At 29.0% G+C, this 17076-nt stretch overlaps 2 protein-coding genes across 2 annotated transcripts; one reads left to right on the forward strand and one right to left on the reverse strand.

The window, feature by feature from the left end:
• Nucleotides 1-3309: 3309 nt before the first annotated feature.
• LOC127264069 (oligouridylate-binding protein 1-like) lies at nucleotides 3310-6647 on the reverse strand. The gene is made up of 12 exons (XM_051293430.1): nucleotides 6524-6647; nucleotides 5782-5834; nucleotides 5198-5300; nucleotides 5049-5125; nucleotides 4911-4972; nucleotides 4749-4839; nucleotides 4606-4678; nucleotides 4477-4507; nucleotides 4251-4373; nucleotides 3979-4058; nucleotides 3736-3909; nucleotides 3310-3639 (listed from the first exon to the last, which is right to left on the reverse strand). The coding sequence occupies exons 1-12, from the start codon at nucleotides 6566-6568 to the stop codon at nucleotides 3502-3504; spliced, it is 1050 nt and encodes a 349-aa protein (XP_051149387.1). The 5' UTR covers nucleotides 6569-6647; the 3' UTR covers nucleotides 3310-3501.
• Nucleotides 6648-8341: 1694 nt separating this feature from the next.
• LOC127263354 (uncharacterized) lies at nucleotides 8342-11283 on the forward strand. The gene is made up of 7 exons (XM_051292335.1): nucleotides 8342-8696; nucleotides 9319-9412; nucleotides 10148-10266; nucleotides 10548-10649; nucleotides 10711-10806; nucleotides 10869-10926; nucleotides 11035-11283. Exons 1-6 carry the CDS (start codon nucleotides 8403-8405, stop codon nucleotides 10923-10925), a joined length of 762 nt encoding a protein of 253 aa, XP_051148292.1. The 5' UTR covers nucleotides 8342-8402; the 3' UTR covers nucleotide 10926; nucleotides 11035-11283.
• The last annotated feature ends 5793 nt before the right edge of the window (nucleotides 11284-17076 follow it).

The following is a 17076-nucleotide window of genomic DNA, read 5'->3' on the forward strand; positions in this document are numbered from 1 at the left end:
AATCTAAAAAGAAACAAGCATGGTTCAATTCCATTCGATCAATTTGGCCGATGCTCTACAAACTCGTTCGCTAAAGAACACATTGGGTTGTGTTTTTTTTGTGAGTTCTATCACGGATTCTTACTATTTAATTTTTTTTTTCAAAAATATTAAATTAAATAATTATTTTTATTTTTTTATATTATACTAAAAATTTATTATATATTTAAAATATCATATGAAACAGTTATTTAAATTCAATTTTTTATTATTAAAAAATTCAAATCCACAAACAATTGCACCCTTATTGTGTTCTTGTCATGGCTTCTCGATCGTTGAAGGGGTCCATAATTATTAATGTTATAAAATGTGGCATTGACGACTAGATTTTCTTGTATTGTCTTAAACGCTCTCGTAAAAAATGATCGATGTCTTTTATGCAAAGTACACTTTCTTTTTTCTTCTTCGAAACTGTACACACTCAAAATTAATTGGACCGGTCCAACACAAGTGCAGCCCAAATCTTCGAAGTTCGCAGCCCAACAGAAGGTCCAGATCAGCGAGTGGGCTACCGATCTGACTAATCCAAATATGATTCAAAATAAACAAATAAATAGAGCATATTAGAACAGAAAGAGGACCGTCGTTCATCATGAATCTTCTTCTTTTTTTCATAATTTTTCTCTGCATTATTTTTTTGTAATTTTTCCAGATTTTTATAGTTTCTTCGATTAATTTCAATTTAATTTCAGCTTCGTTCTTGTTTAATTTACCTTCTTTTTTCATTAATTTTTCGGTTATCGTGAGGTAGCCCGGATCATTTCTTGAGGAGGCCAGGGAACCCTACGATTAAATCAATTCCGACAGACTTTTCCGATTAAGCCGTCGGTGGCGATTTTTTTACGACAACAGAAACCTAAACATAATAGAATAATTTCTAAGTTCTGTAAATGTATTATGAAGGTTGAGTAAGATTCGCATGACCAACTTTCTTCACGATTTTTACATATTAACTAGATTAACGTTCGGTAAATCAATATTTTTTTTTACACACTTCATACATTAGTAATAGAAGTAAAAAATAAAAAATATTATTGATGTAATATTTTAAATAAATTTTTAGATGAATAATATATTATTTATATGATATTTTAAATTTAAAAAATAATAAATTTTAAATATAATATTTTTATTGTAAAAATCTTTTCGCTGTGAATAATAAATATTAGTAGTAAACATAGGGCTATTTACTCTTATGGGATAAAATTATAATAGATAATACTCCCTCCGTCCCAAAAGTATAGTCTTGTTGTGTTGGGTACGAGATTTAAGAAATATTGATACTCCATCCATCCCAAAAGATTTGTCTTGTTTTTCCATTTTCGTCTGTCCCAAAACAATTGTTTTGTTTCCTTATTTAGTAGTCGTGGTCCCCACTTTATAACAAAATTATTCTTACTTTTTCATACTACCCCTAATTATTACTCTAACATACTCTTTGAAATTCTTCAAAAAGTAAGGGCATTTTAGTCATTTACATTTTACTTTATATCCATCTTCAATTAAATACTATTATTCCTTAATTCTCATGCAAACTCTCAATAAGACACTTTTTTTGGGACGGAGGGAGTATTATATTGGTAGTTGGTAAAAAAGTAAAGATAAATGACTTTTTTGCCCTTTGAGTATATTAGTGTAAAAAGTAATGACAATTGTGTAATAATAATGAAAAGGTAGGGATAATTTTATGGTGATATGATTATTTATGGAAATGAGACTATTGTTTTGTGAAGGACAAAAATGATAAATAAGACTATTATATTGGAATGGAGAGAGTAATATTATTTTAATTGATTATAAGTATATAATTACATTAAAAAATACTCCATTTAATATTTACTTAATGAGTGGGGAGGGAATATGTTTGGTACAGCTATAACACCAAATTCAAACGTAGCTATAGCAAATCTTTTCCTACCCACTTCACAAAATTTCGTCACATTCATCTCAAATAATAATAACATATATACACTTAATTTAAATAACTTTTAAATATATATTCTTTAGATATTATAGATTTGAATTTTGAAAAGTAACATTTTTTAATTGAAATAATTAATGGTGTGATATATAAATAGACATTGTTTGATATTTTTAGTGTAAAATTAATTTTTTAGTATAATATAAAAAGAAGTTTTTAATTTGATATTTTTTTACAAAAATACTTTTCATAAATATAGTAGAGAACTTAAAAAAAAAATAAAAAAATAAAAAAATCTTTCAAATAAACACAACTGAATGTTACACTTTAATAAATTTCGGTATACAATTTTATTTTATATATTTTTATTTTTGGCATGGCGCTATATTAAAAAATTTTACATATACCAAAAAGATTGTTAATTATACATAATAGTATGGTAAGATACTTCGAACATTTCAAAAATTTTATAAAATTTTATAACGGTACAAAAAATGTTCACATATAAAATTTTTATGATAAATTTAAGAATTTTCGATATGATAGTGCTTGGTAAATTATTTTATTTTATTTTATTTTATTTTATTTTTTAAAATTTTTTATCAATCCCTTCCTTTGACACTATATTTAACTCTATTTACTTATGTTTCGGGTAGGAGCTGTGAGTTACCAGTTTATTGAAAAATACCCTGACTGAAAAAATAGGAGACATTTTGGATTATTTGTTTATTTAAAATTTAATTTTGTATTTTAACTATGACTTTTGGTGGGTTAAAATATGCATATTAATAGACAATTACGAGAATTTTATAGTAAAACAAAAAAAACTAAGCATCAAACAAATTTTTAATACTCTTTTTATCTCAAAATAAAATATTAATTTATTTTTTGCACTTAAATTTTTAAATAAATAAAAAAATACCTCTGGTGTGTATATTCAAAATTGTAACAGAATTTTTAATATTAAACATATCGTACAATAGTTAAAAAAAATTAACAATGAATACCTTGGTAAGAAACAATCCAAATAAAAAATGAATAGATTCTAGGGTGAATTCGGGGCGGACCGTTTTTCCGAGCTGGACCGGCCCGATCTGATTCCAAACCGTGCTGGACCAGATGGCCCGATTGCAAATTCTGACTTGAAAAGGCCACCTGGTTTGAAATCGGGCACAACCCGGTTCATTAGTGTACCTGATCCGACACGGTCCAAAAATTTTCGAGCCTATTTTTGAAAGCTGAAGCACGATTTTTTCGCACCGTACTTGGACCGAACTTTTTGGACTGTGCTTATTTTTACCGCCCCTTAAGAATAACATATTCTTATTAGGTAACTTCATCAACTGTGTTCATATTTCAGGTTCATGGTACTCAAGAAACCTATACAAAGGACTTATCCATGGCAAATGAAAGTACGTACAAGGAACACAAAACAACCTTAAACTAAAACATCTATAATATGTACAACAATGTAATTATTACTACATTACCCGGTGTCGACGACGCCGTCGCGCCGTGAATTCCTCCCGACCATTGAGCTGCTATCTATGCCCGTCCCGAAGGATACCCTTCAAAACGCGATGAGATCGCACCCTTGTGTAGGCTACCATCGGAGTTAGCTCCGGAGGCACCGGGACAAGCAGATCGTTAATCGGCGTAGGCCTCTCGCCCCACGTACACTGCGCGTTAAAAATAGCTTTACATATATATATATATATGCAAATACGTACATTACCTTGAATGTGATTTTTATCGATTGTAGTAATGCACATTACCTTGATGTATTTACCGTTAAGAAATGCGCCGTCTGCCTTAAGAATAGCGACGGCTGCTTCGTATTGGCTGCTGTACGTCACGAAGCCGTGGCTCTTCCCCGGGACCATTCGCAAATGCTCAATTTTCCCCGCTTTGAGTTCTTCGAAGAAGTTGCGCATAATTTTCTCCGAGATCTATATATATATATGTGAGAATATGTTGTTAATGGGTTCGAGTTTTTCAAAATAGGCGCTGTTACTTACGCCGGGAGGAAGATCGAAGACGTATATGTTGCTGTACTGTGGGTCGACTCGCGCCTCGTTGTCGAAATGGAATGGGAATTCTGCAAGAAGGCATGAAATCGCCCGGAATTGTAACAAATTTTTATTTAGTGTGAACATATTTTATGAAAACTGGATTATATAAATCATCAAAATAAATGGTTTATATATAAGCATCATAAAATAGACTCGATAGACTCAAATCAAAATCTAAAACTGAATATTTAAAATATCTCAACAATGAAAGGAAGAACCTGGAAGTCTAATTGTTGATGGTCCAGCGAAACGCCTCGTCTTGTAAAGTCGAGGGGGAAGATCTAATTCTTTGCTCGATCCGTGCATAGAACATCGAATCAGGCTGCCCTCGAGCAATTTACCTGTTATATATATATATATATACATATATATATGTGTGCGTATATTTGAGTCTTCGATAAACTCTCGATTACTTGTAGTCGAAAAATATGCAAAAATTCTCACCGTCGAGCTCAGTTGCCGCCCTGTAAGAATGCTGACGAGCACGAGCAAGATAGCGACAAACAATGAGCAATGAATTTAACAACGGGAGTTCAAAGAAAATGTTGAAATGAACACTTACAAGTTACAAACCTGATAGCCACGGTAAGAAACGAAGCCATAGCCCATCGACTGAGATTTTTCATCGAGCATGACCTTTGCCTCGCTGCAATAAAGAAAAAACACTTCTTGGAAGTTCTTATTTCAATAATTCATAAATCAAGGGCGGGGCTTACACACAACTGTCGAAAACTGAGAAGTATGCATACAGCACTTCATCAGTCGTCCATGGCTGAAGACCGCGAACGTAAACATAGAAGTAGGCGACTGCGATTAGGGATCATGGAAGAGTAAGTCCAGGAACTATATAGATGTATAGATCAAAATCGAACATATACTTGTTTTGTCTTCGCGCCAATCTCTAGGATGTGGCCAGCCAACTAGTAAGGGCATTCGGAATCTGAAAATAGCCTATTAGCCGGAACGAAAAGAAATAAGCACACTGATAATGCTCTGCATCGACAAGTTGTACTCACAGACGATATCCATTCAGTAGTCCAACAGCAATGATAGATGATTGACGATTAGTGAAGACCACAAAACCATAGTGTAACTGCAGAGTAGCGAACTATTCATACCAGAGCTGATCGAAAATTATATTCAGAGTAAATTTTTGGTTACAGACCTCATTATCGTGAATAACATCGCATCTATAAACAGGGCCAGCGATACTGAAAAGATCTTGAAGATAGTATTCAGTGACCAATGGATGGAGATTGCCAACAAAGCTGCAATGCAGTAGATACATATCCATATTACAATTAAGAAAATTCGAACAATGAACAATGTTTCTTAGTGAACTAAGTTAGAGACTGATCGAGCAATAGAGGAAAGTCGAACAATATGCTCTTCCAACTCTAAATTCTCACTTTATACATCATAGGTTATAATGAACTAGCAAATATTAGCCAATTAATATATGTCATTCACTGCTTGTGTTACAAAAAACATCGATGTTTTTATCAAAACTATAAATAACTGCAGTGTGTGATCTCTCACTCTACCTGCCTATAACGATGAATATCAAGATCATCCCACAATGTGAGTTGCAGTCAGTTTTCTGTTATATAAAGATTAATCAGGGATTTTATCAAGAACACTGCTATAGCATAATGTGGAGACATCCGAGATCGCCATTTCTTCGAATAAAACAAGGTATCATTTTCAAAGAAATCAAAGGAAGGGAAGCAGATTAATTAAGGAACTTACACACGGCAATGTGCACTTGGATCAGGTCCATGGAGAAAATTTACTGTTGCCAACTGTATAATTAAGAAGAAACCAGAGTTAGATACAAAATTTGTTCTTCATAAACAGTGGAAAGAAGCAACCAAATGGATAAAGAACTCTTCATAGATCAATGGTTCCGACTCTGCAACTCACAAAAAGAATAAACACTAGTCGATTTATTTTCCGAGAACAATCCTAACTTTGAGAGAATTTGTTAGTTCCATTGTTAGCATCACCAAATCCACATTAACTTCAAGAAAGTTCTTAAACATGTTTTAAATGATGAAGATTCGCGCTTATGCATTTAGTTCTTTCATCCATTCTCCTCTCTCGAATAATTCTTCGTATTTTAAACCAATAAATTGACATATAAAAACTAGATTGATCAAGAACTAGTAAAGATACAATTCAAGAGAGACGAACACAATCATAATCACCAATAAGCAACAAAGCTGTCTAACCTAAAAACACAAAACAGCGAGATTCTTCATGCAAGCAACCGCTGCCATTGTCGACAACGAAAAATACTCAAATCATCTCTAACCGAATCAGATGGATTCGAAGAACCAATCTCTCCAGGAACTATTACTCTCGATTAATTAATCAATTAATTACATGTCACAAGTGCTGATTATCCATACATTATACACTCAACTCACGTAACGTAACATTTTACGAAAATTGGGAAAAATCAAACGCAAGGGAACTTAGGGAAGGAAACCTCTGAATATGACCGAGTAGACGGCTGATCTCCTCCTCGAGCCATTATCTCTTCTCTCCCGAAGGAATGCAGTAAGAAATCCCAAAAGAAAGAAACCTGGAAGGAAGGAAGAAGACGAAGAACGAAGGCGTGATCTCACTCTCAGTGTACTATTTTTTTTTTTTAAAAAAAAATATATATATTTATAACCCGAAGAAGGCGTGATCTCCTGCATGTGCATAGCTCGCTAGGTTCGTGCAACCGCATTTCTATTGGCTTGAGAATTGATATACATCCTCTATCCCATAACTATGTATCCGTTTATTTTTTTGACGGACTTTTTAAAAATATTAGTATTATATTGAAATATAATAGGATAATGAGATTTGTATGATAGAGATATTTATAATATTAATTAGAAAATACAATTATTTAAAAATAAAAAGTAAAAATAAATATTTTCTTATAAAACAAACTAAAATAGAAAAATAATAGTTTATTATGCTGAAGAAGTAAATCTATCTATTTTTATTTTAAAATATTAATATTTTACGAGGATGTTTGATAAACAGTTTTTTCAAAAGTTTTTAGCTTATCAAAGAGTTTTTAAACCAGATAATTTGAGTCTTTGATAAATTAGTTTTTCAATTAGTTTCTTGAGTCCAAAAAGTTTATTTTAAAAAAATTGTATATCCCACCGTTTCATATTAACTTTTTTATTTTAATTTTTCTTATTTAACCTTAAAATTAATTAATCATTTTACATATATCAATATATTTCTTTATTACAATATTTATTAATTATTTGAATATATTTTCTTCTAATAACTTATAAATTCATATTTATAAATTTAAAATAATTATATTTTTATATGTCAAATATTTTATATCAGTTAAATATGACAGATGAAATATATATTTTTTAAAAAATGCAAAATCCAAATAGTACAAATCGATATTTCGACTTTCTTGAAAAAAAAATAAAATAGCAAACCCTTTAGATTATTGAAATATAGGGAGTAATTAAATTATACTGATAAGATTATTGTAATAACAGATAATTGGTAAGAGTTTTTTTAAAAAAGATATTTATAAAAAATTACAATTATTTAAATATATATATATATATATATAAATAGATTGATTCAAAATGGTATTTAGTTGTTTGGTTGTGATTTGAACATTTTTATCATTTAAAATGTGATTAGATGATTTGGAGTTTTTGTTATAATATTTTAATAAGATATTTTTTTAAAAAAAAATATAATATATTTTTGTTAATAGTGTTGATTTTGATTTAAAATTATAATAAAATACATAAATAACCCCCTCTGTACCAATTCAACTAGGCTTTTTAGAGTTTTGTAATAGATTAAAAGATAATAATATAATATTTGTTAGTGAAAGTCTTTTAAGAGTTTTTGACATTTTTGCTCTTTAACTTTATGATTATAAAGTAATTATACATGTAATGATATATTCGTAATTTAAGTAAAAATTAAAGATATTTTTCTATTATCTTTTATTTATTTTTTCTAAAATAAAAAAAAATATTTTGAAATGAGAATGACGAAAATAGTAAAAGTTGTACTTTAGATCGGGACCGACGGAGTATTTTTTATACATTTTTCCTTTTTTTTATGAATATTATTATATTTTTAATTAACATTTTCTTTTATGTTAAATAGAAATTTTAGATAATTATTATAAAAAATATATATATATATATTTGTGCATAACACTGATTACATATGAATTCAAAAAGTACTTTCGGCCCAATAAACTAAAAGGCCCATGTGAATGGTTAACCCAATTTCATGGCCCATGACTTCCTCTGAATTCTGTGCCTATCAAGATCCATCTTCCGCTTCCGATCACCGACGGGAGTGGTTTCGGATTCATGGAGCCGGCGGCGGATATAGAGCACCTGGAAAGGGGATTGTTGCGGGGCGAGAATTGCGCTGAAGATGGTGAGGATGAGGAAGCGGTACTGTTCAGGGCATCGTTTGACGAAGCAGAGGAGAGATTCGTGAAATACCAGACTGCTCGCTGGGTTTTGTACTCTCTGGTTTTGATTTTGGCGTGGGGAATTGGCTTGTTGATGCTCATTTATCTGCCGTTTCGGAGGTGTATATTTCGCAGAGATTTTCGATCCAGGAAGCTTTACGTCACTCCCAATTCTGTTGTTTACAAGGTAATTCGATATCTCGTATTTGCTTGGTTTGTTGCTTCCTGATTCTCGACAATGTATCGATGATTTTTTTCTATAGCTTGGATTTTATGAGGTTTGTAATGTGGATGAAGTTTGGTTGATGCTTTTGCTTGAATTTTGATTAGGCGAAAACTGATTAGGGCAAAATTTATTAATCGCAATGAATCAAATTGAACTGATTAGGGCAAATTCATTCATCGGAATGAATCAAATTGAACTGATTAGGGCAAATTCATTCATCGAAAAGAATCAAATTGAACTGATTAGGGCACATTCATTCATTGCTATGAACCCAATTGAACGGATTAGGGCAATTTCATTCATCGCAATGAATCATATTGAACTGATTATGGCACATTCATTCATTGCTATGAATCCTATTGAACCGAGTGGGGGAAATTCATTGCTATGAATCAAATTGAAAGTTAGGAAATAGAACTATTTAGGTAGCTATTTGATAAACAGTCCATATGGTATCACACTGGTTTCCCTGTGGATGATTGAGCTGAATATGAATTGAAGAGAGGGGAAGTGTCCTAATCATTTTAGTTTGGATGGTTTACATTAGGCTACTTGATTAGTCAAGAGTTTTTTATTGGTTCAGGTGAGAAGGCCAGTGCTACTTCCTTGTTGTGGTGTTCTCAAGAAAGAGAAGCATGTTTTGCTGCCCTCAGTAGCTGATGTGGTAATCGAACAGGGTAAAACTTCACAGCTATTAGTTATAGTTTTCTCTTCCTACATATCAAGTTGTGCTGCTATTATTGTTTATAATTTACAAGAGGAGTCACGAACATTACTATTCGACTAAACTCTTGAGCTGCCTGATTTTAGTTTGAATTCAAACTGTAATATCTTGCTGATATTCTATTGCCCCAGTGCAATTGATTTTTTTCTTGAAACACTACTAGTATTTTTGGGATTTAGGTACACCTTGCTTCATGTAATCTATGACGATGCATTAGCCCAATTCAGTGGAAGACGTCAATCATGATTTAACTAGGTACTTTAATGAATAGTACATATTAGTTCATGGGATTTGGATGACGTCCATAACTAATTTAGAATTTTATTGTTGACGGTATCCAAAGATTAACCTTCTCGAATATCATAACATTGATAACTGTTGGATTATAGTGTAAAAATATTAAACCATAATGTAAATGTGTTGATCTATTGAACGCTTCAGTTGAATGTAAATATGTTTCAAAGTTAAAAATTCTGTAGAATCGCTAAAAAAAGTGTCAATTATTATAGTTCAGCACTGGATCTGGATTGATCTTTCCTTTTCATTTATCTCAACCAATGAGAAAGGGCCCTTCTTTTGGTTCTTGTAGCATTTTCTTGCTGCATTTTATGAATTATCTTTCCAAAACTGGTTGCAAAATTGTTAATTATGTATAATCTTAGTCGTGAGCAATTGACAAGTTTTTCAGGGTATCTGGAATCTGTATTTGGTGTCTACTCCGTTAGAATAGAAAATGTTGGAGTCAGAAGGCCACCGAGTGATGATGTCCAAATCCAAGGAGTTGCTAATCCTCACGCTTTTAGAAAGGTATTGTAACTTAGAGCTTCTAATGAGCTGAACTAGTCCGAGCTTGATCGTGAGCATTACAAGCTAAAATCTCAACTCATAATGAGCTCGTTATGAGCATTACAAGCTAAAATCTAAATTCATGATGAGCTCGCTATGAGCCGAATCGAACTAATCTCGCAAACAATTTGTTTATTTTATAGCCCTTTTTTTGTGTTCACATAGTCATGCTCAAGAGCTTACCACTTGACTTTTAAGTTGTCATCGAATAGTTCTTCAACAACCTTTCTTACCTTCTCCAGGCTGTTCTAATACGCCTATCCAACATGAGCTCCGAGCTGTTTTCTGGGCATCCTCCCGCTGGTGAAGATGTTCCAAGGATGGGTCATTCTTCAGTCGCATCGGTATGCCAAACTGTAACTAATATTTGAAGTATACTTGTTAACCCATACATTTTTTAAGCAGATGTCCCCTTCAAGATCAGCGAGGCACGACCCGTCTTTTCCCCTCGATCAGTTTGCAATTTTGCAGAAACTCGAAGAAGTTGGCTCTACGGTGAAAGTACGAATCTAATTCGCAATTATCCTCTGTTATATACAATACTAACGAGCAAACTTCTGCAGCGAGTTGAAACATTAATTGACGAGCAAAACCTTCAAACACCGGCAAGGGCAGATTAAGGTAAACATTGAAATGATTTACCAGAGTTAACTATTAACCATGGTTGGGCTGAGATTAACTATTTGTATTCCTAATGCTCCATAATCCTCACACGCTTGACTTATGCAGCTCAGCTCGATTCTGCGAAAGCATTTAGTTGTCAGCCATGCAATGCTGATGGAAATCCTGAATCTTCGAAATAGGATGCGCCCGTTTTGTACTTAATCTCAACCATAAATCAACCCTGGCATAAAAAATGCTGCGAGTCTTGTTTCGTCTGTAAGTATATGCTTACCACTTTAGATTACAAAAAAAGTTCATCAAATAATTCTTTCTTTGACAATATATTACTTAACATCGATGGCTTAAACTTATCGCGACTCGATTTTCCATATCTCGATGATGATAGGACTGTTTTCGCGATAGATCTATCGATTTCGAACTGTAGGAATAGAGAATATTAGGTGCATCCCTAAATTATTTAGGGTGCTTTTACTTGGGATTTTGTTACTTTTATTTGAATTCTTAAATGTAATATTTTGAACTAAAATTTGATAGTAGTTAGTACTTTTAGAGGTCTAAAGTGTTTATGATTTCTTTTGGTAAAGTTGAATGTGATATAAATTTCAATCCATTAAATATAAGTATTTATTAATGGGTTCTAAGTTCATTAGTTGGTTAATTAATATATAATATCTAAAATTATATTTATTGTGTGGTCTTTAGGTAACCATGTTGAACTAAATTGAAATTTGAACATATAATTTAAATTGACAAAAGTAAGTTTAATTTCCACAATGGTTTTTTTTTTTTTTTTTTTACTTATTCGCATAGATTTACGCTTAACTCTGAATATTTATGATATGTTCTTTTAGTAATTTTATTTTCTTTTTACTTTCTTGTTATATTGTAAAAAATTTTTATAAGAAATATATACTTTTGAGTTTTGATTCGAACTTTGATTTAAGATAGTAATATGAAGCTGATGTTAAATATATATATATATATATATATGATAAATTGTCTATTATGTCTTTGCTTGTTAGCGAATGTATTTAGTTTGTGTAAGAGATAGTGACATTTGAGTAAAAATATAAAAAAAGTTAGTTTTATAATGATGTGAGAATCATGTTTATTATTTATGCTAATAAGATAATTGATCTGAAACAAATAAAATAAGACAATAGATATGAGGCGTGTAAGTATGGTTTTGTTCACACAACAGTTTTTGTAGAGACAAGATTTTCAATATAAATAATATGGATAAAAAATACTGTCTCTGGGATATACATTTATATTTTATGTTATTGTATTTAGTATTAAAAATATTTTTATATTGTATAGTCATTATAAGACATTAATGGAAGTATGTCTTTTTTTTCTTAATGTTTACTACGTTTTGATATAATAATTAATATAAAAAAATTTACACGACATAAAGTAAATGTGATCCTTAAAGCCCGAAGGAGTAAAATATTTTCAATATATGTAATATAATATATATTTTTTATGTTTTCAGAAAAATCTAATATTAATTAAAAATATTAATTTTATATTTTTATATTCATATTAAAAAAAAAAACCTCAAATGGGTTGGTTTAGTTGTATTTGAAGTTGATTTTAAATAAATTTTAGAATTGAGTTTTTATTTAAATAGTATTTTAACATGATATTTGTGCTAATAATAGTATTTTACTGATTAGTGGAAGTGTGTATGATGTAAAAAAGTAATTGTATGTGTAATAATATATTTGTAATTTAAGTAAAAATTAAAGAGTATTTTGGTATTGAAGTATGATTACTTTTACTAAATTTTTTTTTTAAAAAAAAATACATTGAGTTAGGGACAGAGCGAGTAATATATTTGGTTAGGAATATTATAAATTTTGATTTAAAATACTAGAATAACAAACCAAACAAACATAAACTATACAATTAGGTCTATTTAATATATATATATATATATGTTGTGTAAATGTTGAAATATAGATATGGAAGGCCTAATAAAAAAATATATATATAGTATTTAATAAAGGCAATTTTGCAGCCCTAAAGTGTGGCCTATCCCAATATTTATTATTATTTGTTATTATACGAAAACACTGAAAAAGAAAAAAGTCTCGATTCCTACAACGCACACTAATAAATTTTAATGAATTAATTAATTTGAGTTATTATAAGTTCACTACCAAACCAAACCTCACCTAGTTTGAATTTACACGTTGGTTGCACATTTTTCGTTAGATTCATTTAATGAAACCCACAAAATAAAAGTCCAACTTTTACACCATATAGATAATATCTATGGTTCAATTTCTATATTTTTTTAAAAAAAATATATTATTTATATTTAATTCTATGATTTTTTATAAAAATAAAAATTATTTTATCTTGTAAAACATCGTATCCAATTATATCAAATAAGCGGTTTTATTTGGTTTTGGTTAACGTAAGTGGTTTCCTATAATGATTAGACGTGATATTTTAGAATAATAATAAAAATAAAAATAAAATAAAATAAAAAAACGTAACACTTCCTTCATCGTTTATCAAAGGGATTTTTGATGATTTTATAATAAATTAAAAATAATACTCCCTCAGTCCCAGATACCGTGCCGTATTTTAGGAGGGGTGTAATTAGTAGATAGTTAAGAATTTTTAGGAGGGATATAATTAGTAGATAATTAAGAATATAATTTATTAGTAGAGATGTAATTAGTAGATAATTAAGAATAGAATGTATTAGTGAAAATAATTATTTTATAATATAAATAATTATAAATTAAGATTAAGATAACTTTAATTAAAATTTAAAAAAATAAAATTAAAAAAATAATTATCTTATAATATAAATAATTATAAATTAAGATTAAGATAACTTTAATTAAAATTTAAAAAAATAAAATTAAAAAAATAATTATCTTATAATATAAATAATTATAAATTAAGATTAAGATAACTAATTAGTTTAATTAAAATTAAAAAAAAATAAATTAAAAAATTTAAAATGAGATTAAAGTGTGTAATTATTTTCAAAAAAAGAAAAGTGACACGTAAGACGGACAAAAACGGCAACGTGGACATGGTATCTGGGACGGATGGAGTAGTATTTTATTAGTTAGTGAAAATATGCAAAAGATTTTAATATTTTTATCATTTGATTTTATGTATAAAATAATTGTATGTCTAATTGTATATTTGTAATTTAAATAAAAATTAATGATATTTGGTATTAGTATATAATTGAATTTTTCTAAAATAAAAAAAATACTTTGAAATATGACCAACCAAAGTGATAAAAATAATACTTTAAATTTGAACGAAATGAGTATATTTTTATTAAAAAGTATACTCCATCCGTCCCATTGAAAGGTTATCATTTTTCATTTTCGTCCGTCCCAAAAGAAGGTTACTATTTCCTAATTTAGTAATTGTATTACCTACTTCACATAATAAATATTCTTTCAACTTACAATATATTACACAAATGTCATTACTTTTATATTACACTATACTAATAGGGGTATTTTTGTCTTTTTACTACATTTTAATATAATACTAATATTCAAAAATCTATGTGTAAAAAATAAACGCCACCCTTCCAACGGGACGGAGGGAGAATATTAAAATAATTATTGAGTAATAAAAATTATAAACAAATGCAACCTACAGATTTATTGCATAGTTAACCTGATTGTGTTACCATAAGAATAAAATCTTTGGTTTGTTAGATTGTGTTTTGGCTTTTTGTTGGTATTACGGAATAGTAAACAAATTTAATTTAATAATTATTTAATATGATATTTTAATGATATATTTTTTATATATTAAATAAAATAAATATATGATTTGGTATTTTAGAAGTGAAAAAATATTAAATTACAATAAATAAATAAATTCAAAGAGGGAAAACACAACTATGGAATTAGACTTGCTCATTCTGTTCGGAACTGTTGGTTCGAACCGTTGGTTTTTCAGTTTACAAATCGGCTGTTTCGATTCAAATCAAAATCGGATTCAAATCGAATCAAAATTGTCAATCTAACGGTTCGATTTCAGTTTGTGTTTGAGCCAAACCGTAAACCACCGATTCAAACTATAAATCGGCAGTTTGAACCGACGGTTTGGACAATATATTATATATATTTTTCTTTTTTTTTTTTTTTTTGGTAAAGTTATGCCTGTCCAAACCGGCGGTTTGGGTGGGTTTATTTTTTAAAAATGAACAATCAAGATTAATTTACGAAGATCCGACGGTCAATATTTGATGGAACAAACCGGCGGTTCGAACCGAAATCGGCGGTTTTGGCAGTTTTTTTTTTAAAAATAATTTCAATAGTGTGATTTAATTTAAAAATTAACTTATTAAACAATTGTATAAATTATAATTGTATTCTTAATTCTTAATTAATAAATTGACAAATAATTATTTTATAAAAACGAAGTATTATTTATATATTTTTTTACAAAAATACAAAGATTTAGTAAATTAAAATCGGAATCAAAATTAATTGTAAAAATTAATATTAAGAAAAAATTGAAAAAATAAGTAATATAAACCGGCGGTTCAAACCGTAACAGAAGGTTTTTAAACCGAAACCGTCGGTTTATAAATCGTAATCGAAACCGTCAAACCGTAATCGAAATCGTTATTCGGACAATTCGATTTCGGTTTGAAATTCCGACAAACCGTAATCGACGGTTTGAACCGGTTGGACAAGTCCATATGGAACAAATTTAAATTTTATGTAGTATTCTAAAACTCCGGCAATTAGTCTGTTAATTGAGTTAAATCAGTACAACATAGCAAGGTGACAACGTATGCATATATATATATAGTACTTTTTTCGTACCATATAATTTTTTATTTTTTTAAAAAAATATAATTATATATTTTAACCATATTTTAAAATTTTAAATTTTAATTAAACTATTTAATCATCTTAATTTTAATATATAATTATTTATACTAATATAATTCTTAATTACTTATTAATTACATAATACCTAAAACTACGTGTTTCAGCTAAATTAGACAAATTAGTTGGGATAAAGGGAGTACATCATAATGTGTAATACTACTTTCGTCCGGCTCTAAGGATCCTATTTATATTTTGCGTGTTGATATTTGAATATTAATTATTATATTAAAACATAGTACAAATTAAGAAAATTTGCAAAATACTTTAATTAGTGCCTTGTAATACTAATAGAAGGACATTTGTACAAATCTTTTTATAAATATAAGGATATTTTTAATGTTAAGTACAATGACGCAAAAGGTAAATGTATCCGTCCCTTAATAATCTATCTATTTTTTCATTTTGGCATGTATCGTGACAAAGTATCCGTTTTTTTTTTAGTAACTTTATTATCTATTTAACATTACAAATAGTCTTTCAATTTACAATATATTACACAAATGTCGTTACATTTGTATTATACAATACTAACAAGGGTAGTTTAGTATTTTTACCTTTACTTCTATTACATTTCAATATATAATACTAAAATTTCTAAAATCCTATGTAGAAGCAAACTGATATATAAATATGAGACGGGGGAATATTAAAAAATTTCAAAGTTATATTCCCTCCGTCCCGGTCCAAAGTAACATTTTTACCATTTTCGTCCGTCTAACTCCAAAGTATGAATTTTTTATTTTAGTAAAAATAATTATTCACAGAAAAATATCTTTAATTTTTACCTAAATTAAATTACAAGTATACCATTATACATCCAATTACTTTTTACATAAAATTAAAGGGCAAAATGTCAAAATCTCTTACACATTTTCATTAACTAATAAGCTTTTACTTGTGAGGTTTTTATTTTGAATAGTAAAATTTTGAATTGAAATAGTTATTAGATGTGATATCAATATGTATTGATGTGATGTTTTGAATATAAAATTAGATTTTAGTTGAATAAAATAAATAAAAATTGGGTGTTTGATTGATATTTTTTTAGAAAAAAAAAAATTAAAATAATAAAATTAGTCAGTAAAATTTTATAAGTAAACACACCAATTTATTTTTTAATTTATTATAAAACTCCAAATAACCCATTTGAAATGAAGTATATATATATATATCCATAGAGAGGAGGGAGAGTAGTGATTATGTTTCTTTACCCAATTTATAACAAACATAACTTCCTTACACAAAACCA

Source organism: Andrographis paniculata, unplaced genomic scaffold, assembly GCF_009805555.1.
Source record: "Andrographis paniculata isolate CXL003 unplaced genomic scaffold, ASM980555v1 Contig69END, whole genome shotgun sequence".
Taxonomy (NCBI): domain Eukaryota; kingdom Viridiplantae; phylum Streptophyta; class Magnoliopsida; order Lamiales; family Acanthaceae; genus Andrographis; species Andrographis paniculata.